The sequence below is a fragment of the Colletotrichum navitas genome (genome assembly GCF_030913465.1).
Source record: "Colletotrichum navitas strain CBS 125086 chromosome Unknown LY79scaffold_38, whole genome shotgun sequence".
In the NCBI taxonomy this organism is placed as follows: domain Eukaryota; kingdom Fungi; phylum Ascomycota; class Sordariomycetes; order Glomerellales; family Glomerellaceae; genus Colletotrichum; species Colletotrichum navitas.
Genome location: NW_026850584.1, coordinates 141,458 through 162,125, shown reverse-complemented (window position 1 = coordinate 162,125; position 20,668 = coordinate 141,458). Strand labels below are relative to the sequence as shown.

The following is a 20,668-nucleotide window of genomic DNA, read 5'->3' as shown; positions in this document are numbered from 1 at the left end:
GGTATATGGAGTATGTATGCAATTATCTCTTGCAGTGGCAGACAGAGACAGAGACAGGACAGGATAGGACAGACACATGGCCATAGGTAGGTAATCAGCCCAGCCTGGACAGAAACTGGCAAACAGAAAGCAAGGCGCAATGGGCTCCACGATCCATCCATCCATCTCTACGGATACTACCCAGCTGAACCTGCATGCATCGCGACCCCCTGTCGTCTCCGTCCAGCCAGAAGACAGACTCTGATGCAGCTGCAGGTCTGCAGTAGCTGCAGCAGCAGCAACCAAATCGCCCCTGACAACCGGTCGCCGAAAGTTGTTTGAATGGCCGGTGGTTATACGGAGGGTAGATCATCCATGGAAGGAAAGAAAGAGAAAAAAATAAAAATAAGAGGCTCCATCGACCCAGGCCCCCGTCCTATCCCATTGCGAAAGAGAGGGCAAAAAAAAAAGGGAATCCAGGTAGGTACCTAGGGCATCGTTACAAATAGTACGTACATACATCATCAGGCCGGCAGGTAGCTACCTGGTTTAGCACCAGGTAGGATGTATCCGTAGGCACGTAAGTATCTGTGTACGTACCCCGCGCAGACTCAGCAACAGGAAGGTACCACCCCCCTTGGTCGCCCTTCCTACCTTATCCGCACCTTGGCTTACCACTACGTAAGGTATCCGTTGTCTAGGCTGGTCTCCCCCGTTTGACGCTTCCCTGATCTGGCCCCCGCCCTTGCTCTCTCTTCCTCGCTTCTCGCTGGCTTCGGGCTGTTTCTTTCTGGCGCGAGGAATAAGGTACATACAGACATGGCCGTACTTGCCTTCTTCTAGGGGCTTTCACTGTCGACCACGTAGGTACTTCGTACACACCACCTTAATACCAAGGTTAATACGTCGTACGCAGTATGTCATCTTGTACCTGTTCCTGTTCCTGTTCCTGTTCCTGTTCCTGCGCCTGTGCCTGTTCCAGTTTCCAGTTTCTAGTTCCAGCTACCATTCCCAGTCACAGTCCCAGTCCTAGTCGAATATGTCCGTCCCTCACTCCCCCCCTCGTCCAGTCCACTACATCCATCATCCATCCATCCTGGGCTAGCTAGCAACTGACAGTGACATCCCCATCCCAGTCAAGTCTCAACCCACCCCGTCGAGTTCCCTTCCTGGACCTGGTTCACGTTGTCATCCACACACACCCTCTTTTCTCTCACGACGCACTCGCTCTGGCTAGGTATTGTGTTTCTGGTCGTTGCTTGGTTGCTGCTTCCATGGTATCCCACCCCATCACTCGCTCACTCTCTCACACACACACCCTCTGCTTCTCCATCTCTGGGCCGGTTCACCTTACACCACCACACCTTTATTCAAATATCTCTAGTATCCTCTTTCTTCCAACCTCTTCCCTCCCTCTCTCTTCTCTCCCCCTCATCCCCGACCAGCATACCATCAACGGTCCGACGGTACGGTAGGTTTAGAGAAGTTCGTTCCAGATACCTTAGTCAAAAGGTCCTAGGTTCGCTTCAGGTTCCCAGGTTCAAAGGTCTCCCCCCTTCTAGGACCAGCCGTTCTCTACAACTTATCGTACTCAACGTGCACCCCAAATCCATTATATCTCTCTCACTCACTTTCAACGCCGCACCGCGCTTACGCCCATACACCCATCCCAACCGTTACCCGAGCATCGTCCAGACATATACTCGACGCCTGCCCAATTTGCTGGCAAATCCACACAAATCAAGCACCCCTTGTCTTTTCTGTCTTGCACGCTGCTTCCCCTGTCGGGCATTGGGGAAAGGAAACAAAAAAGAAAATAGACAAGAAAAGGAACATTGGGCTGTTTTTTTCTGCAAAGGCTAGAACCTGCTCGTCGGCACTACCTAGATACCAAGGAATTGCATTGCTCCTCTGCTCTGTCATATTCTTGGTGTACACTCGGATCCTCTCGCTCTCTCTCCTTCCCTCTGCTCGGCCACCGAAAAAGCGTAGCTCGAGCGAGAACTAAAGGTCGTAGCCTCCGAAACGCACAACGACACCGACCGCCGCACTGCTGCGTCCCGCACCGCACTGCTCCTGCTCCTGCTCCTGCTCCTGGGCACTCCCGGCCAAGGCAGAAGGATTGTCGACCATTCTCGAAGAGAAGGGCGTTCTATGCAACCAAACCGCCTCGCTCCCATCTCAACTCCCGCTCACCCAACACTCCCCAGGGCCCATCGCGGACCGGCCTCGCCTCTCTTCCCCCAAAGAGTCGCCGTCGCCGACCTCGACCTCGACCTCGACCCAGAGCCTTTGCAGCAGGACGAGAACCAAGTACACGACTCCGAGCGAAAAGACGAATTCGCTATTCACTCCCAAGATTTAGTCCATCGCCCCGGCTCCCCGATGTTACTTGCAGCGTCGCAATAACGAACGGCCTCTCCATCCCAACTCCTCGATCCCAGCCGAAGCGCACTCTAGACTCGCGCGAATCTACACCTCGCTGCAAACACCTCAACGCGCTCTCGACTCCAACATCGAAAAGAAGAAGCCGGATTCCGTCCCGCTCGCAGTTCCGATTAATACTCGACCAACTCGCCCGACATCGACTAGAACCTCTTTGCGTCTGATCCTCCATTGAGTGGCAAGGATCGAAACAGCAACCATCTTAGCAACCACCGCAACTTTCTTTTTGCGGTCTCTTTGACGATTGCCCCTCGTTTTAACAACATCCCTCGTCACGGCATATCGAGTATTGTCTTGGACGCAGCGCTCTCCAACCACACACACTACTACACGACTAACACCACCACCGCAACTAAATAGTACTTTCGCTATCGGGCTCGACATCACATCTCGGATCCCCCCCTCCTTGACCCATTTGCAATCATGGAGTCGTCTTCACCCTTGGCGGCTATGCACCGCCCCATGTCCGTGCCTTGCTGGGGAAACAAGGACCTCTTCCGTCCTCGCCCTCACGCTTTCGTCGGCGGGGCTGGTCCCGTCAGTCTGCGGGAGCAGCTTCACAGGCCCGGCGATTACTTCAACGTCAAGGACGTTCACGGCTCATCGCCCGCCGCCAGCCTGGCCGCTGACCTGTCACAAAACTTCCGTCTGGACAGCGAATCAAGGTATGGCAGACTGCATGCGTGCACGCATAGCATCCTACAACTTGAAATGCACCGTAGCTAACACCATTTCCAGCCCCAAGTTCCCGACGCCTCGTCGCGCCTTGTTCACGTCCAACATGACGGGTGACATGGAGTCGAATGGTGAGCACTAGCCCTGACAGCTTACGCTGCAAAGGGGCATGGTGATGCTGATAAGATGACAGATTACGTGACGACGCCTCCTCTGCCCGAATCGTCGCCGGCTCGTCACGAGATGATGGATGTCTCGCCGCTGCCGCACAAGCTCCCGTTCATGACCCAGATCGCGATAACGTCACCGACGCCCGGCTCTACCCCTACGGGCGACGAAGACGACGAGATGATGTTGGACTCGCCAGCCCCCATTCCTCGGCAGGCGTCGCTGGAACCATCCAAGCCACTGGCTGCCGAGTAAGTTTGATTGCCACATTCCTCCTAGTTCAAGGGGTCGCGTCTAACACAAGGGGCAGACGGAGAAAGCCAGGCATGCGCCGGCCTTCCCTGACTCGGATGAAAGGCTACTCGACTAGTGGCGTTCCCGGCCGTTCCAACACAGACAACCAGCTCCCCACTTTCCGGCTTGGTGAGAATCGTTTGGCACATATGAACAGCGCCATGTCCCTCGGAGAGTGCTTCGATGCTACATCGCCTCCCCAGGAAAGAAGACCTCAGACTGCCAACAGCCCTACTCCCGCCGTGCCCGGTGCCGTTCGTCCCCGTCATCAGTTCTCCAGCCTCTCCGGCAACCGCAGCAGCCCCTTTGGCAGTGGCCACGGCCGTCGGCCCTCCAATCCCTTCATGCGTCCTCGCAAGCAGTACCGCCGCTCCCTGAGCATGTTCGAGCACCCCGGCGACGTTGTCAAGTCCAAGTCGGAAGGCGGCGACTCTTCGCCTACCACCCCTGAGTCCCATGCCAGCATGGACGCCGATGATGTACAGGAGCCCCTGCTGCCTCATTTCCTGCTGGATGACCCTACCGATACCATTCCGCGCATCACGAGGGAGACCATGATTGATCTCTTGGACGGAAAGTACAGTGACAGGTTCGATCAGAAAATGATCATTGACTGCCGCTTCGAGTACGAGTACGACGGTGGTCACATCGACGGCGCCGTCAACTACAACAGCAAGGACCTGCTCGCTTCTCAACTATTCAAGCACCCCATGCAGGGACGCACTATCCTCATCTTCCACTGCGAATACTCGGCCCACCGCGCCCCCATGATGGCTCGCCATGTCCGCTCCGAGGACCGGACTGTAAATGCCGAGCACTACCCGCGACTCACATATCCTGACGTGTACATTCTTGAAGGAGGATACAGCGGCTTCTTCGCCGAGCACCGCTGCCGGTGCTATCCTCAAAACTACGTGGAGATGTCGGACGAAGCTCACCAACGCACCTGCGAGCGCGAGCTTGGCCGTCTCAAGAACCCTCGCAAGGCTTTCAGCAGAGCCCAGACGTTCGCCTTTGGCGAGTCCTGTGGCGTGGACCAATCACCCACCGCGCCCTCGCGCCCCGGCGGTCTTAGACCCAGCGTTAGCTTCCGACAAGATCCCATCGCCATGATTGGCAACTCTCCAATTCTCGGCGAACGATGCCATGCACGTCGCATGGCGTCTTACTAGCACACAACCCACACCACCACCCCCCCCACAACACGCTGTTTGCTGCACACGTGGATGGGGCAAACGTTCTTGGTTGGCAAGGGGGAATAGGGTCCTCCCTGGAGGACCTCGAAGATGTCTATTTGCTGTACCATTTTTTTCCTGCGTACAGACGTCGACTACTACTCGGCATCTCCTAATAGGGCGAACAACAGCAGCCTGACGATCGATTCTCCGCGCGTCTTTCTTCCTGCACATTCCCATCCCCTATTCGATTCGACTGCCCATATTCCGCCTTTACCAATCCGGACTCAGCAGCAGCTAACGCTCACGGCCGCGATGACTTCACATTATTACGCTAATAGAACCGTTACGAACTCTGTTCTTCACAGCAACTTGAACATACTGCAAACAACAACCCGGCATTAGACGCATTTGGCATATTGTCCCCGCACCGCCTCGATATGGTTGTACGGAGTCCACTTTGGATCTGGCATCTTGGGGTGGGCTCTATGTCGGCATTTTACAGCATTGTCCTTGGTCCTTTCTTTCCTTTGTCACCACCATTTTCTTGCATCACTCGACCATGTCGAGCAAGTCCGCCGAGATGGATTGGCCTCGACGCACACGCACCGCGATGTTCGTGTCTTCGAAGATCGGACGCGAGAGCATTTCGCTATGACACCTCGGTCCTCAATTGTTTCGGTCTCCCCACAATACCCCGGGGGGGGGTTCCAACTACACTCGGCGGATTCCATTTTTCTTGTTTTCCTTTGTGCTCAACTCGGTCACTTGACCACCTTCACCTGATACCAAAGCTATTCTATCCAAACGCCGGATACCCGACATCCTTGCCATCGGATGGCACAAAACAGCCCCAAAACACACATATACACAAACTCACACAGACCTCAACACCCATTCCCTTTACATTATTTTTATTTTTCGTCAAAACATAAGCCCACGGACCTTCCACCGATGGGTAAGCTTGTTGGAGTACTACAAACTCCCCTGTGTACATTCGTAGAAGTGACTGGAACAGTCGCACGCAGAAGCGGAGAGAAGAGCTATATACAGTGGATGAAAAGCAGCTGCTTGGGAATGCCTTGTAATATTGGCGACAGGGGACGAACAGCACTGCAAGCTTGGAAGCTGCGAATCGTGCAATGCCGCATGGGTGAATCCATGCATGCTCTTTCTGTACAGTATTGGCGATGGAAAAGAAATTGCCAACAACAACACGGAGCGGTCCATTGTCGGATCGATCTGAGCTAGCTCATAACTTGATTGAATGAAAATACACACAAATAAATAACAAACACGCTCATACATGCTTGGACTCCGGGACACGTGCTCAATAACGGATGACGGGCCACGGTCGTGGGACTGGCGCGTGCTCGGCGCGCTGGTCCGAGCCTCGCGACGTTGGACGTTGAGATCACGTTCGGCGGTGTCTGTGCATCCCGAGACGGAGGTCAGAGCTCCCTCCACCCTCTATTATGTTGTTCATCCGTAGTCTTGAAACCTTTCCCCACAGATGAACTTGAGCCGCCACGTTTATCCCTTCTTCTTCTTCTTCTTCTTCTTTCGTATTCCAAGTTTCCGGTTTCCGGCCCTTGCTTCCCTGCGCTCTGCAGTTGCTTTTTCCCAAACCACCACCCCCTCCCCGTTTGTACTACACGGTTTCACAATCCCCATTCCGGTGTTCCGCGGCCAGGCCAGGACTCGGTTCGGTCGACCTAGGCGATAGCGAAAAGAAGGCCAAGTACGACTTGGAACGCTACTTCCGGACGCGGGGGGGGGAGGGGAGCTTACGAGAATGGAAAGGGTGGTGGCTTGGTTTCACAGCCTCGGGGATTTTGTGCTCGGCCCCTCATCCTTCCCCCTTCTCAGACTTGATCGAAAGGTTTACTCTTTTCTCATAGGTCCTCACGCTAGTATCTGAGATCTCGGGCCCGCTAGTCCCCCCTCTTCGCTTCCTTAGTCTGGGACGGGTTGTTTCTTGTTTCTCATGTCATGTCGTGTTCTGTTTTTGTACGTGTGTGTATATGTGTTTCTATTTGTGACCGTCCGTCCCGGGAGTGGCTCTTTCTATGGAATATTCTAGCGTTGCGACTACACTTCTAAAAAGGGGGGTGAAGATGACGTGGGAGAGCAGGTGGGCTTGTTTGATTGCGTTGAGAGCGAGGGACGAATGGCCAAGTTTTTTTCAAGTTTCTGTTTCCCCTTTTCATCGTGTCAGGGAATCCATTGAAGTGGCTACGGCCAAAGCCTCCGAGAATGGTGCCAATGCAAATGGCCTCATGTGGATTCCTTGGCCAGGAAAAGGGGACAGGGAGAGGCCGTCTTTGACCGTCTTAGTCGAACCCCGGCACTTGTAGGAACCTTTGTCCCCATTCTCTGCATATTTTGGAGGATTGGGGGCTAAGGGTGGGTGAATCTTGCAAACAGTCATTGGGTGCTTTGGTTCAAGGAAACCTTGGGCTGGTAGCCGCTTCCGGCGCCGCCCAGATCAACGGACGAGTCCTGCACAGACCTCGTCCGAAGCCGAGGGCGCTTGACCGTCTGTCCTTTCAAGGTCCTTTCACTTCTTTGTCTGTTCTCGTTTATTCGTCTCTCCCTCTCTCTCTCTCTCTCTGAGGCGAGTCCCGCGCCTAACGTTTCGAGGGGGTTGCCTGAACAGGAATGAGCGCCAAGCGAGTGGAAAGAAGAAAAGACGTTTGGCTAACGGTTTTTCTTTGTCTTGTTCTGTGGGGGAGTCCAAGCCACTCCGCTGGAAGAGACATCTCTGTCGCCGCTCCCTTTCGGGTAGTTGAGACATGTTGATGAAAGAGGCTGACCTCGACGCGTGGGGTAGGGAGACCGGAAGGAATCTCCTAATTTCCGAGTCTTGTCAGCCTCCCTTCTTGTATTCCCATCATCCTTGTTTGGGTAGCTCAGACAGCTCCAGTTTCTGTTGTGTGGGTTTTTTCAAACCATTCTTCCTTCTTCTTGTTTCTGCAAGGGAGGAATGAGAGAAGGAGAGGGGAAAGCGGCTTTATGGGGTGTGCCTCCGAGACGGGTTGGTGCAGGAAACCACACCGTCGAAGAGCCATGGTCGGCTTGGTGCTCAATTTCCGGCCTTGCTGGTCATTTGTCTCTGGTGGATAATGGGTAGCTCGTCAGCATTGCTGCGTAGTTCTTTGGCTTCCCAGCCAGGCCCCTTCCAATCGACGCTGATTGTCTCCTGCAAGGGAGAGACACAAAGGACGCGTCGGTAGAGGCTCGTCAGTGCCGGGGAACCTCGGAAGACCCAAGCTTACCAAAGTCCCGAAAACGATGGAGAAAACAAAAGCCAGGCCCCGACTTGGTTGAAATTCCTACAGGCTAGTTGAGACACTTGACCAGGGGAAACCACCCATGACAACGTGTCAATGTACATTTCCCTGGGCCCTCCCGACGGTAGCTAATCCCGCGCCTTATTGCTTGGTCTATATAGCGCCCAGCCGTGTCTCAGTCGTGCCAATCATACCGTGCTTATGACATCCCGGTAAGGGAGAGATGGTGACGAAGTGCGCCTTGCATCCCGGGAGAGCTCTGCCCACGAAGGGTCTCTGCGAAGGCCCGCCCCGGTGCAGCTCAGCCCGGAGAATAGAGAAGTCTTGACTCATCCCGCGGGGCGTGTCTTCCGGGGGCCGCCGCCCTTCCTTTCCCTCCCGAGCCCAGGCTTACCGGATCAGACGGAAAGCTTTTTTTGGGGGTTTTTTTTTTCTTCTTCTTCTCCGCGAACGAACCGGGGTCTCGGCCTCCCTTGCGTGCGGCTCCGCGGGAGACTTTGACACGCGGACAGACAAGGCCCCATGGGGGGTGGGGGCAGAATCGGTGTGCACCTTGCAGAGACAATGTTGCCTGATCCATGGTAGACAGCAACTCGTGTATTGTAAGGGAGGAGCTTATTCGGGGGTCGTTGGTTGTTGATGTTGTTTCGCGGACGGCACCTCCGGGCCGTCTGTGGCGTTGGATGGATGGTTTGCTATGTTGCATCGGGAGACAGCGTGGGAATAGAGGACTTCCACCCACATCGAGTGACCGACATGAGCTACCGCAATAGTAAGTCATATAATATCAATAGCTGGTTGAGAGCGCGGCAGGGTAATGGACATGACTGACCTCAGCTGGGAGCGGGTTACTGAAACATTCGGGTTGGGAATAACACAGCTTCTCGAGATTCAAGCAATCTCACAGCGATTATCTCCCCCTGGTCGCATCGAGCCGGCAAAGGGTCCAGGATACTCAGACAGGCTCTGTTTACTTTGAGGTGGGACTCTGAATGTGAGGACTTGTCACCATCACCCGGAGCAAATGCCACGGCATTAGTGGGCTGCAAAGAGGAACGCAAAGCGATAGTCAAACGATCCATAACTTTTGGTGCCTCTTGGCCTATCTATGCAGACGCTCCCTTGCTTGTAAAATACGAAAAAAAAACAAGAAAAAACCAGAAACTGCTTTTTGCAGAATCCTTTTGCCCGAAGATGGAAGCAGGACTGACTACTTCCCCCAATATTCGTTGATTGTTCGAAAGCAAAGCATCTGCAAATGCAGCCTGTTCCAGGCTATTTGCACGTATAGCAAGAATATGCATGTATAACCCGGGTATTTGTTCTCAAACGCCTTCCATGCCAAATGTCATGTCAAAGATGCAAACCATGACTGCGGTCGAGAAGAGGTCACTCTCCCGGCCCGAATGTGCCGTCTATCACGCAAAGTCCCACTCCTTGAAGGCCTCACGGAGAGCCGCCACGTCTTGCTCTTCCTCCTCCTTCGTCTGTACGCAATCCTGCCAGACGAAGCGCTTCTCGAGACCGAGGAGCTTCGCGACGACCTTGCGCGGGTATTGGAGATCGAAGCGCGTGCTGGGATCGAGCTTCATGACGAGACTAGAACCCTTAATTCTGTCCTCACCGTCGTCGGCCCAGATCCAAAGGCGAAAGTAGTCGCCAAAATCAGCCTGCTCCTCGTAGGAAAGCTCGCGGTTCTCAAACTCTGGGTACTTGAGGTTCTCGGCCTCGACGCGGAAGCCGGCCTCGACGAGCCCCTTGTAGACAAAGTCGGCGGGGACGGGGTGAAACTGCCAGTGGGCATGAATATTACGGCCACGGCTGATTTCCCACGTGATGGCACCAAGCTTGTGGCCAGACTTGGTTGACACCATGGCCTGAAGCGCCTCCCGGAAACGGGTCATCTCCTTGTGGGTTTTCTCTGCCTCCTCAGGGGCGTAGCTCTCAACACCCGAGTGGTGGACAGTCGGAGTGTGGGCAAGGGGTGTGATAATGACATGGCCGGGGAAGCCGATACCGTGTTCCTGGAAAGTCTGTGACGTGGCGAGAGGGCCCTTGGCAGTAGCAAGATAACTGTCTTCGCCGATGGAGCAGACCATGTGAGTATCGAGGTTGGGATTGCTCAAGCAGAAGAAGCAACGATCCGGCCCGGGAGGGGGGGATTGCTGACGGCGGCGCTTATTTCCGCGGCGATAATGACGGCCATCGTCGTCGCCGGTGGCAAAGCGGCTGTAAGAGCCCTCGTCCTGCTTGCGTTTCTTTTGCTTCGTTGCCTTGAATGGGGTGTAGGTAGCATTGACAGGTCGCTCAACGTTGGTCTCGTTGGGCGTCAGTGAGAACGCGTAAAGCGCCTTGGCTTTGGCAGAGTTTCCGTATGGGGCCATAGAGATGAAGCGAGTGACCGAAAGATGCTCATCGCTTTCCTCGGCGGGGTGGACGAAGGGCTCACGCTCGTAAAAGAACTCGGCGGGGGATGAGGAGAAGTGGTAACGGGGCTTCAGTGTCGCGCACAGCTCTGCGATTTCGGCCGTGCTTTCGATGACCCCTTGGTTTTCCGGGGAAATCGCGATCTTGGATCCAGCCCAGACGCCTGCCGGCCAGACCGTCGTCAAAAGGATGTCCGCCTTGTTGGCGCCCTTGAGAGACTTCGCGTCATCTGCGGTATGGTAAGGCAAATGCTGCTCCTTTGACTGCCCTCCCGCAATTTCCACGTCAAGCTTTCCGCCAAGTGCGACGATTCTAATTCCTTCCGAGGTCTTGGTGATGCTGCGCTTGCCAAGGAAGTGAAGGTTCTCGCAGATTTCCTCGTCGGCTTCGATCTTCGCGACGATTCGCGGGGGAAGGGGCGTAGTACCGACGGTAAAGTAGACTGGAAGGGGAACTTCAAGCTCGCCCTTCAGAAGATTATCGATCGCGCTCTCGTCATCAACACCAAAGAGGTTACCAGTGACAATGGCGAAGCTAAAGTCGTTCTTGGAGTGGAGCGTCGCAAGCTTCGTGAAGGCCGACTGCAGCCCGCCATTGAGGCTTCCCAGAACGATCCTAGAGACAGTCAGTTTTGAATTCAATGCAGGTAGATATCATTTGTTTGATTGGTTGTGGTTGCACCTACACCTTTGGTGCGGCCATTGCGCTTCGATTGATGGTGTTTGTGGCTGGGCTGGTGTTGTTGAAGGAAGCTCAGGTGGGCTTTTGGAGATGCGATGCGATGCGATAGGATGCGCGCGATGAAGTAATGTGGGTGGGGCCCCTTTTTTATCGCTAAGCTCTGTGACTGGCTTAGATCCACATAGACCCGCTTTATATATCCTTATCAGCTTATCGCAATCGGCCGACCTTCAGCCGGCAGAAAAAAAGTCCAAATTTTTTGAGCTTTGAAGAGTTGGCGGGGAACCTCTTTTCGCGATCAAGCAGTGAGTGAAGTTGGGAGGCGATCAAAGACGGGTTTTTTTTGCACACTCAACCTGTCAACTCGCCCAACATGCCTTCCACTTCGTCTGGGCGCATCACAAAGTCCCATAAGGGCAAGTATTCGACTCCCCACCAAAAGAATCACCGGTGGGAGTCTTTCGCTGCCAAGATCTCGAAACTCAACGCACTCGATCCCCTGCGAAAAGTCCGCCGACACGACCTCGATGCCGAAGATCTCGAAGCCACGACCTCCTACTTCCGCAACGGCCTTCAAAGATGGGGAGAGCTCAACATATCCAAGGGCTTCAACGACTTCAAGAGGCAGGCTTTGCCCTTGAGCGAGAGTCTTGCCCAGATTCTACACTTCGAGGAGAAGATCTTTGGCTTGCTAGAGGAATCGCTGGCGAAACAAGATAAGGAGGCACTGGAGCCGCTGCTGGAGCTCCTCACGGCCTTCGCACACGATATCGGCACGCGCTTCGAGAAGTATTATGCAAGGTCTCTGCATCTCATCGTCGCCATTGCGGGAAAGCCCCAAGACGTCGACGTTATCGAATGGACCTTCGCTGCCCTTGCTTTTCTCTTCAAATATTTGTCGAGGCTCATAGTGCATAACCTGCGGCCAACTTACGATGTTGTGGCACCGCTCCTGGGAAAGGCCCGTCACCCGCCTCACATTGCTCGTTTCGCCGCCGAGGCTATGAGCTTTCTAATCAAGAAGGCCGCTGCGCCAGCAAACCGAGAGACCGCTCTCGTTGCCATCGTCAGCCACGCTAGAGATGACCTTCGGACCATGGTCGGCGAACGCCAATTCCAACTATATCAAGACGGTCTCATGACCATGTTCGCCGAGGCGATGAAAGGCCCTGGTCAGACCATCCACTCGACCGGCCCGGCCGTTTTCAAGGCTCTAATGCAGGCGATACCCGAGACGGAAGCAGATCTCACACCCACAATGACCTGGACTGATCTAGTTTGCGGTGTGTTGACTAGCGTCACTCACCACTCCAACGACAAGGACCTTGCTCCTGTTCTTGAGGCGATGCAGGGTCAAGTGCAGGAGGTCTTGAGCGGGCCAAAGCCGAACAAGACATGGAAGTTCGTGCCGCAGGTCAGGGTGATTGGCACAGCCGCCGGTGTCCGACACGGATCTCGAATCAGCAACTGGACCACCTTGGTTGAGAACCTTACCGCGATGTTGGACTCAATGGCACAACACTCCCCCGAGGCGACGGAGGACAAGCTTGGTCTGCTGTGGAAACATGTGGTTGTCAACGCTGCCATTGTTTGGCACCAAGCGCCAATAGAGGCTCTGATTCCATGCATCAAGGACTTCATGACTGCTCTTCAGAGGGAGCGCCTCATGAGATGGTACATCCCTTTCTGTGCCTATTTCTCAAACCTCGATTCCACCCGCTTCCGAAGTCTCTTCCAGACGTATTTCCAGAGGTGAGTGCAGCCGTTCGGCATCGGAGCCTTCCTGAGCTTACATGGAATAGATTTATAGTCAGCCATTGGTCCGACGGCCGCAACGAAGACATGCTGTGCGTCTTCCTCCCGCGCATGGTCCAAAATGGCAGTCTGCCTTCGCCCGGAGGCAAGGAGACATGCAATCTTCCGCGCAGCTGGCAGGACCAGATCGTGTCCAAGTTTGAGCGTCTCGAGGCGTCCCCGTTCCCTGAACGCGGGGCATACGATAAGGACCCTCAGACGTGGCGTGACAGGTGCTTGCCAAAATACTCAGCGCTGCTGGACCTGCTGTTCTCTACGACTGTCCATCCCTCGGCCAACGCCAAGATTGCGGAGCTTCTGCTTCGGAAGCTGAGGCTCGCCCTCAAGCCATCATCGACGCTGGCGTCCGACGAGGTGCACTTCAGCATCAGCCAAGGATTTCACGCGTATCTGCGCATGAGCAGAGCAGCAGGCCCTGTAGACCCTGCGTTGAACCCGCTTCTCCGGGCTGCTTTGCCTAGGTTCAGCCGCTCAGTAGGCTTCTTGGAAGCGTACCTTACCTATACCGAGGCCACAAAGAGCCAGCCCCCGCTTGCCGACCACCAAAGTAGCGATAGCAGCGAGGGCTTCGAAGAGGATCCAGTCGTTCAGGCGCTCATTGAGAACCTTTCGGCTCCTTCCCACCAGCTTCGCCTTGCATCTCTCAAGATTCTTCAGCAGTTTGAATCGACTCCGGACGAGCTCCAGTGCCATACCCTCATGTTGGATATCGAACACACGGCCATGGATTTGTCCAGCCTGAGAAACGTTGCCATGCACCTTCGCAAGCTCGGCCAAAACTACTCACAGTTGAAAGAGAATTCGTGGCTCATCAAGGCAATCCCCTCTTTCATGTTCGGCATGTTGACAATTAAACTGTCGCCTCTGTGGGACGACACGATCACTGCACTCAAGCTTGTTGGCGAATCCAAGAAGGGAGAGGAGAACATCACTGCAACTGCCTTCAACTGGCTGGAGACACCATCTCCGAGGTGGTCTGGGCCAGCTAGCCAGCCCACGCTCCAGAGTCGCCAAGCGATTACTGACTTTGACTGCCGACACGTGCAACAGCTCTGGGACATGGCAGGTCATGTTGAAGAGGTGGTGAACAACGCCACCGACCTCATGCTCAAGACATTCGATGAGCAACAGCAGACAGTTGATGCTCACGCCAGCAATGCGCGTGCGCAGGCTTTGAAGGTCCTCAACGCCATGCCTCACTTCGCAGAGAAGCGTTCTCGCAAGCTCGTGCCGTTTTTCCTGGCGTGGGCCGGTGATGATGAAGACTTATCCGACAGCCAAGAGGACGAAGACGTCCAGACCAAGGGCGAGGATTGGTCACTTCAGGATCGTAAAGCGCTCATTGGTGTCTTCGCCCTCTTCGTCAATCCCAAAGTGCTCTATCAGAATGAGAGAGTTTACCGCGCCCTTCTCCATCTCATGGAGAACGGCGACGTGGAAGTACAGAAGCTGGCTTTGAAGGCCATTCTCGCATGGAAGCAGGAGGGCGTACGCCCTTACCAGGAAAACTTGGAGTACCTACTCGACGAGGCCAGGTTCAAAAACGAAGTCACCGTTTTCCTCCAGGGAGAGTCAGCCATCCGACCCGAGCACCGGGAGGAGCTGATGCCTGTTCTCCTCAGACTCTTATACGGACGAACCATTTCGAAGAAGGGTGTTGCTAGTGGTCGTCATGGCCTGCAAGCTACCCGTCTGACCGTCCTGAGAAACCTCAGCGTAGAAGACACCGGAAGCTTTCTGGATATCGCCATTGGTGGTCTCAAGGATGCGCGCGTCATCGACGAGTCCGGCTTCCGTGCCAGCTTGTTTGAGAAGGAGATCCTCCCTGTTCGCAAACAACTTGGTTTCATGAACATGATGCTACCCCTGATCAACGAACTGGGCGCACACGTCGGCCCTTACGCCGAGAAGCTCATTCACCCTGTCATGTACTGTCTCATCTTTGCTTGCCGACGGCTCAGAGAGTCGGCCGCCGAGTCGGACGAAGAGGCTGAAGAACCGAACGATGTCTCGCAAGATTCCATGCTGAAGGTTATCCGCACCACCGGTCTGAAATGCTTGATCACCCTGTTCCGCAATGCGCAGGACTTCAACTGGTCGGCCTACTCGGAGCCCATCGTCAACGAGGTCGTCACTCCGAGAATTGAGAAGCTTCCTGTCGAGACAGCCCAGTCTGTGTCCGGCATTATGCAGCTTCTGTCAACTTGGTCACAGCTGTCTAGAGCCGCACTTTTCATCTCCATCAACGACCAGATCTTGCCAAAGGTCATTGAGTGCTTGTCTGTAGTTAAGGGCAAGGAGAATGTCAAGATCTTCGCCTTGAGCATTGTCCGTAACCTTGTCAAGCTGGCACAGGCTCCTGCTGAGGAGTCCGAGTTCAATGAGCTTATCCGAGCTGAACTCCTGGATGCCAACATGGAATTGACGCTGAAGACCATCATCACCACCCTGGAGACGCAGACAATGGGCAACGAACTGCTCGAGGCTTGCATTGAGACGATCGTGGAGTTGTCTCCGCTTGTCGAGACCTCCGCCAACGTGCATGAGACGCTCAAGATTGCCACCTTCCTTCTCAACCAGCCGCCCAGAAGAGTCAACCCCAGAGCCAAGGGCAAGATTTTGCTCATCCTCGAGCGCTTCATCACCATCCTTGGCTCTGAAGAGGCAGAAGAGAAGACCGCCAACATTGCCATCTTCGAGACTCTGTCTTCCCTCTTCAGTTACTTCAAAGACAGGGACAACAGACAAGCTCTGGCTCGCGTTCTTACTGCCCTTGCCGAGAAGGACAGCACACTTCAGGAGGTTGCCGAAATTTGCAGCGACCTTAACTCTTTCGCCAAGAACCGCATCGACGAGCCAGACTATGACAAGCGACTTGTGGCCTTCACCCGGATCACAAACAAGGAAACCCCCCTCAGTGTTAGGCAGTGGCTCCCTTTGCTACACAACCTGATTTACTACATCCGCTCGGATGAGGAGTATGGTATTCTGGCCTCGAACTCTGCGGACTGTCTGCGCAAGTTCATCAGGGAGGTGGCATCTTGCTCTGACCAGGCTGTCGAGACCGGGTTTGAATCCCATTTGAAGACCATCTTGTTGCCTTCCATCTATACTGGAGCTCGGGAGGAGTCCCCGACTGTCAGGAGAGAATACCTTAGAGTGTTCGGCTACCTTCTATCGCAAATGCCCACGTGGGACCCTGTTGCAGACATGAAGGGGCTCTTGACTGGTGAAGTTGCTGAGGAGACGTCCGAATTGCCCTTCTTCTTCAACATTCTCAGTCCTGCGACCTCCCGACAGCTGGAAGCCATCCGAATGCTCGACAGTGTCAACGATGGCTCAGAAATTGGCAGCCAGAACCTCAGCCAATTCTTTATTCCCCTTCTCGAGCACTTCATCTTTGGTCGCACAGAAGGAAGCGATGACCAGGGCTTGGGTGCTCAAGCAACGATCACGATTGGTAACCTTGCCCAGTCTCTTGATTGGAAGCACTACCGCGTCATCCTGCAGAGATACATCAGCTACGTCGAGTCCAAGCCCGACAACCAGAAGCAGGTAATTCGACTGCTTGCCAAGTTCTGCGATGCTCTCATCTTTGCAGTTGAACAAGCGGCCGCCGAGCCAATGCAGGTAGACGATTCGGAGACAACCTCGCCTTCAGGCAAGAGACTGGTGCTCACCAAACCCCCGCAAGACAAGCTCAGCAAGGACGTCAATAACCTCTTCCTGCCTTCGCTGATCAAGCATCTGCACGAGAAAGACGAGTCAGAGGTCAGTTACCGTGTGCCGGTTGGTGTCATCATCGTCAAGCTTCTCAAGCTTCTGCCGCTCGAAGAGATGGGTCAGAAGCTTGCTGGTGTCCTCACCGACATTTGCCACATTTTGCGCAGCAAGTCTTGGGAGGCCCGCGAGATGGCCAGAGATACCCTCGTCCAGATTGCATCGGTGCTGGGCCCGACTTACTTCGGTTTCATCCTGAAGGAGCTGCGGGGTGCTCTCAAGAGAGGCTACCAGCTTCACGTTATGTCTTACACCCTTCACTCGATGCTTCTCAAGATCATCCCAGAATTCCAGCAGGGTGATCTTGATTACACTCTGCGGTCTATTGTCTCAATCATCATTGACGACATCTTTGGAGTTACCGGCCAAGAAAAGGACGCCGAGGGTTACGTCAGTGAAATGAAGGAGGTCAAGGCAAGCAAGAGTCAGGATTCCATGGAGCTCATTGCCAAGTCAGCCTCCATCAGCCAACTTGTCGTTCTCGTCCACCCTCTGCAGTCCCTGCTCCTGGAAAAGGTCGACCTCAAGCTGGTTCGCAAGATCGACACGCTGTTGGCAAGAATCACCGCTGGTCTCTTGCAGAACCCTGCGTCGGAGAGCCGTGACACTTTGATCTTCTGTTACGAGGTTATCCAAGAGGTCTACAAGAACCAGAAGCCCGAGGTTCAGCCAAAGATTGACTACCGCCTGAAGAAGTATCTATATCAGAAGGGCGTCAAGAAAGACAACCACGGCACCGCCGGCAAGTACACCTTCAAGCTAGTCAAGTTCGCCTTCGACATCCTGCGGTCTGTGTGGAAGAAGTACGACAGTCTGCGCACCGCAACGAACATTGCTGGGTTTGTCCCCATTCTCGGTGACGCCATCCTGAGCGGAGAGGACGATGTCAAGACTGCAGCCTTCAGGCTTCTCACAGTCCTGGTCAAGGTACCTTTCAACAACGACGAAGATGTTCAGCTATACAAGGTTGCGGTCAAGGAGGCGACAAAGAGCATCTCGATGTCAAGCTCAACCACCACCGAGCTTTCGCAGGCTGCTCTGAAGCTTCTCTCGGTTGTGCTGCGCGAGCGCAAGGATATTCCCGTCAAGGACGCAGCGATTGATATGCTGCTCGACAAGCTGAAGGACGATCTAACCGAGACTCTTTACCGCCACGTTACTTTCAACTTCCTCCGCTCTGTGCTTGAGCGCAAGATTGAGACTGCGGTAGTCTACGACACACTCGACTACGTGGGCACTGTCATGATCACCAACGACGATAAGGATACCCGAGACCTGGCTAGAGGGGCCTTCTTCCAGTTCCTCAAGGACTACCCCCAGAGGAAGGCCCGGTGGGTGAAGCAGCTCAACTTTGTAGTCGCCAACTTGACTTACGAGCGCGAGGGCGGCCGTCTCTCTGTCATGGAGGTTGTCCATCTCCTGCTGATGAAGTCCGCGGACGATTTTGTTCAAGAGGTCGTCTCAACTTGCTTCTTGCCTCTTGTCATGGTGCTAGCCAACGATGACAGCGACAAGTGCTGTCTTGCCGCCGGCGAGCTTATCAAAGAAATGTTCCGCCGGGCCGACAAGGAGAGGACGCAGAACTTCATGACTCTCCTTCGCTCATGGCTTGAGCAAGAGGACAACCCTGCGGTGACGAAGCTGTCGCTGCAAGCCTTTGGCCTCTTCTTCGAGGCCAAAGAGCCTTCATCTAAGCATATGAAGGAGTTGGAGCTGGCTCTCGGCAAGATCAGCGAGATTATCGGAACCGGCGACATCCGCGTCGCCGACGAAGACCTCATCAACACTGTACTCCACGGTGTTCAGGTTCTTACGGAGAAGTACCCCGCAAGACTGCTGTCTTCCGAAGCCAGGGAGCTTTGGGGTGATGTCCGTGGCTGCCTGGTTCACCCTGAGAACTCGGTCAAGCTAAGCACCACCAAGGTGCTGAGCACGTTCCTCGCCGACTTCGCAGGCAAATCCAACGAGTCGGGAGAAGCACTAAAGGGTTCGCATGGCCTCGACCTCGAGGTCGAGGACCTCGAGGAGCTTGTCAGACTTACTTTGTACGCCCTGAGAACCCCCGAGATCGACGACGCCCTCGCCGCGGAGATTACCCAGATCCTCATCTTCCTCGGCCCTCGTCTGCCCGTCAAGGTGCAGAGCATACCGGAAGCCGAGACGCTGGGAGACCGCGACGAGACGGCTGCAGAGGAGGACAGAATCGACGAGCACCGCAAGGACCTCCAGTACCTGTTCTGGAAGCTCTCGTCGATCCTGCGCAGGGACGTGCGCCCCAAGTCTACCGCCATCACTCCCAAGACGGTGGCCATGGAGGTGCTGGAGACCATCTGCCGCCGTGTGCCGCAGGAGAATCTCGAGCCATCGTTCAAGACGATACTCTACCCGCTGCAGAACCTCACGGACCCCAATATCCCCGTGCCCTTCTCGACGGACGACCTCTTCAAGACGCGGCTCGACACGCTCAAGACGAGGGCGCAGATCCTAATGGACTCGCTGCAGAAGAAGTTCGGCACCGCCGAGTACACCAAGCAGCTGCTGGCCATCAGGGAGGAGGTGCGCACGCGGAGGCAGCAGAGGTCCAGCAAGCGCAAGATCGAGGCCATCGCGCACCCAGAGAAGTACGGCAGGGACAAGAGGAAGAAGACGGAAAAGAAGAAGGAGAGGAAGAAGGTCAGGAGCCACGAGCACAAGCAGTTCAGACAGGCGTACAAGGGGTGGTAATCATCGAGGATACATGGGCACTGGCGTTTTCGGCTGGGAAAATAAGGATGCGCAGGAATTTAAAAAGGGTGTATTTATATATAGTACAGGGGCTGACATTGCCCGTTCATATGTGGAATCTATATCTATCATTTATTGTTACAATATTTCCTGTCTTTTCGTGACCCAGGATAGTGATGCTGGGGTATCCGGAACGCCGTGATTTTTATATGCAGTCATTTCCCGGCGAACTGAGGCTGTGTTAATCCAATACTTTCCTCCGCCACATTTTACCACAAGTGTTGTACAGCATTTTCAGTCGTGCCCGACGCGCTCAAGCCGGGCCGTCCTTCTTCGCGTCGGCGGCCTCGGCCTCGGCGATGCCCTCGTCAGGGTAGAACTCGATGTCGCCGTCCTCGCCCAGGGTGCCCCGCTTGACGAGGCGCCCCTTCTCGCGCATCAGGTCCTCGACGGTGACCTTGCGGTCGCCAAAGATGCCCAGATGGTCGCTGATGACGTGGCGGTTGCGGCAGGAGGGGCAGGTGATGAGGACGGAGCCGTGGTGGTAGCCCTGCTTGGAGACCTTGTGGCGGGAGCGGGTGTCACAAGGCACGCAGGTGAAGTCGAGCTGGTAGTGCGGCGAAGCCTCAAGGCGCATCTGGGCAGGCGATTTGGCCTCGGCCTCGCGTGCCGCCTTCGGTTTCGGGATGGCGTGGGCAAAACGCGCGGCGACGGTGGGTTGGAGCGGTAAGTGCTGCTGTTGGCGATGGGCTTGGAGGGCTTGCAGGATGGGGCTGCCGCGGTTGAGTGGTGATGCGCCAGGGCGAGCTTGTCGCAGCATGGGCGTGAGCTTTGTGAAGGTTGGACGCGAGGCCATTGTGATGTGTGTGTGAAAGATCTAGTGGTTGAGTGGTGTTACTGAGGTTTGGTCGTCTTTGCGTTGGTGATGGTGTTGGTGTTCGTCAAGGCCTGTTGGTGAAGTTATGTTTGGCTGGTTTGGCCTGCTATCGAATTGGTCTGGAAATGCCGTCATTTTCCACCCCAAAGCTCGGGCAGTCAAGCCTATTGAAGAAAATTAGAAAGTAAAAACAATGGAGCGTACAGCCACATGTGGCGCGCACTCCCAAGCGTACGGGTTCCACTTAACAGGGCTGGTAAGCGAATCAGGGTCTCAAAGTCCTACTGTCGCTGGCTGATCCGTGCGTGGCGAGCCCCGATGATTGGCTCCGATCG

At 54.9% G+C, this 20,668-nt stretch overlaps 4 protein-coding genes across 4 annotated transcripts; 2 read left to right on the top strand and 2 right to left on the bottom strand.

The window, feature by feature from the left end:
- Positions 1-2,847: 2,847 nt before the first annotated feature.
- Positions 2,848-4,733, top strand: LY79DRAFT_591042 (rhodanese-like domain-containing protein; the record flags this gene model as incomplete). The annotated part of the gene is made up of 4 exons (XM_060561227.1): positions 2,848-3,089; positions 3,163-3,230; positions 3,293-3,518; positions 3,578-4,733. The coding sequence occupies 4 exons, from the start codon at positions 2,848-2,850 to the stop codon at positions 4,731-4,733; spliced, it is 1,692 nt and encodes a 563-aa protein (XP_060413095.1).
- Positions 4,734-9,447: 4,714 nt separating this feature from the next.
- LY79DRAFT_580588 (CwfJ C-terminus 1-domain-containing protein-like protein) lies at positions 9,448-11,158 on the bottom strand (the record flags this gene model as incomplete). The annotated part of the gene is made up of 2 exons (XM_060560121.1): positions 9,448-11,071; positions 11,142-11,158. The coding sequence occupies 2 exons, from the start codon at positions 11,156-11,158 to the stop codon at positions 9,448-9,450; spliced, it is 1,641 nt and encodes a 546-aa protein (XP_060413094.1).
- Positions 11,159-11,510: 352 nt separating this feature from the next.
- LY79DRAFT_670567 (down-regulated in metastasis) lies at positions 11,511-19,456 on the top strand (the record flags this gene model as incomplete). Its single annotated transcript, XM_060563798.1, has 2 exons — positions 11,511-12,889; positions 12,940-19,456. 2 exons carry the CDS (start codon positions 11,511-11,513, stop codon positions 19,454-19,456), a joined length of 7,896 nt encoding a protein of 2,631 aa, XP_060413093.1.
- A 99-nt stretch (positions 19,457-19,555) lies between these two features.
- On the bottom strand, positions 19,556-20,467 carry LY79DRAFT_556946 (DNL zinc finger-domain-containing protein). Its single transcript, XM_060558058.1, has one exon. The coding sequence runs from the start codon at positions 20,310-20,312 to the stop codon at positions 19,770-19,772; it is 543 nt and encodes a 180-aa protein (XP_060413092.1). The 5' UTR covers positions 20,313-20,467; the 3' UTR covers positions 19,556-19,769.
- Positions 20,468-20,668: the final 201 nt, after the last annotated feature.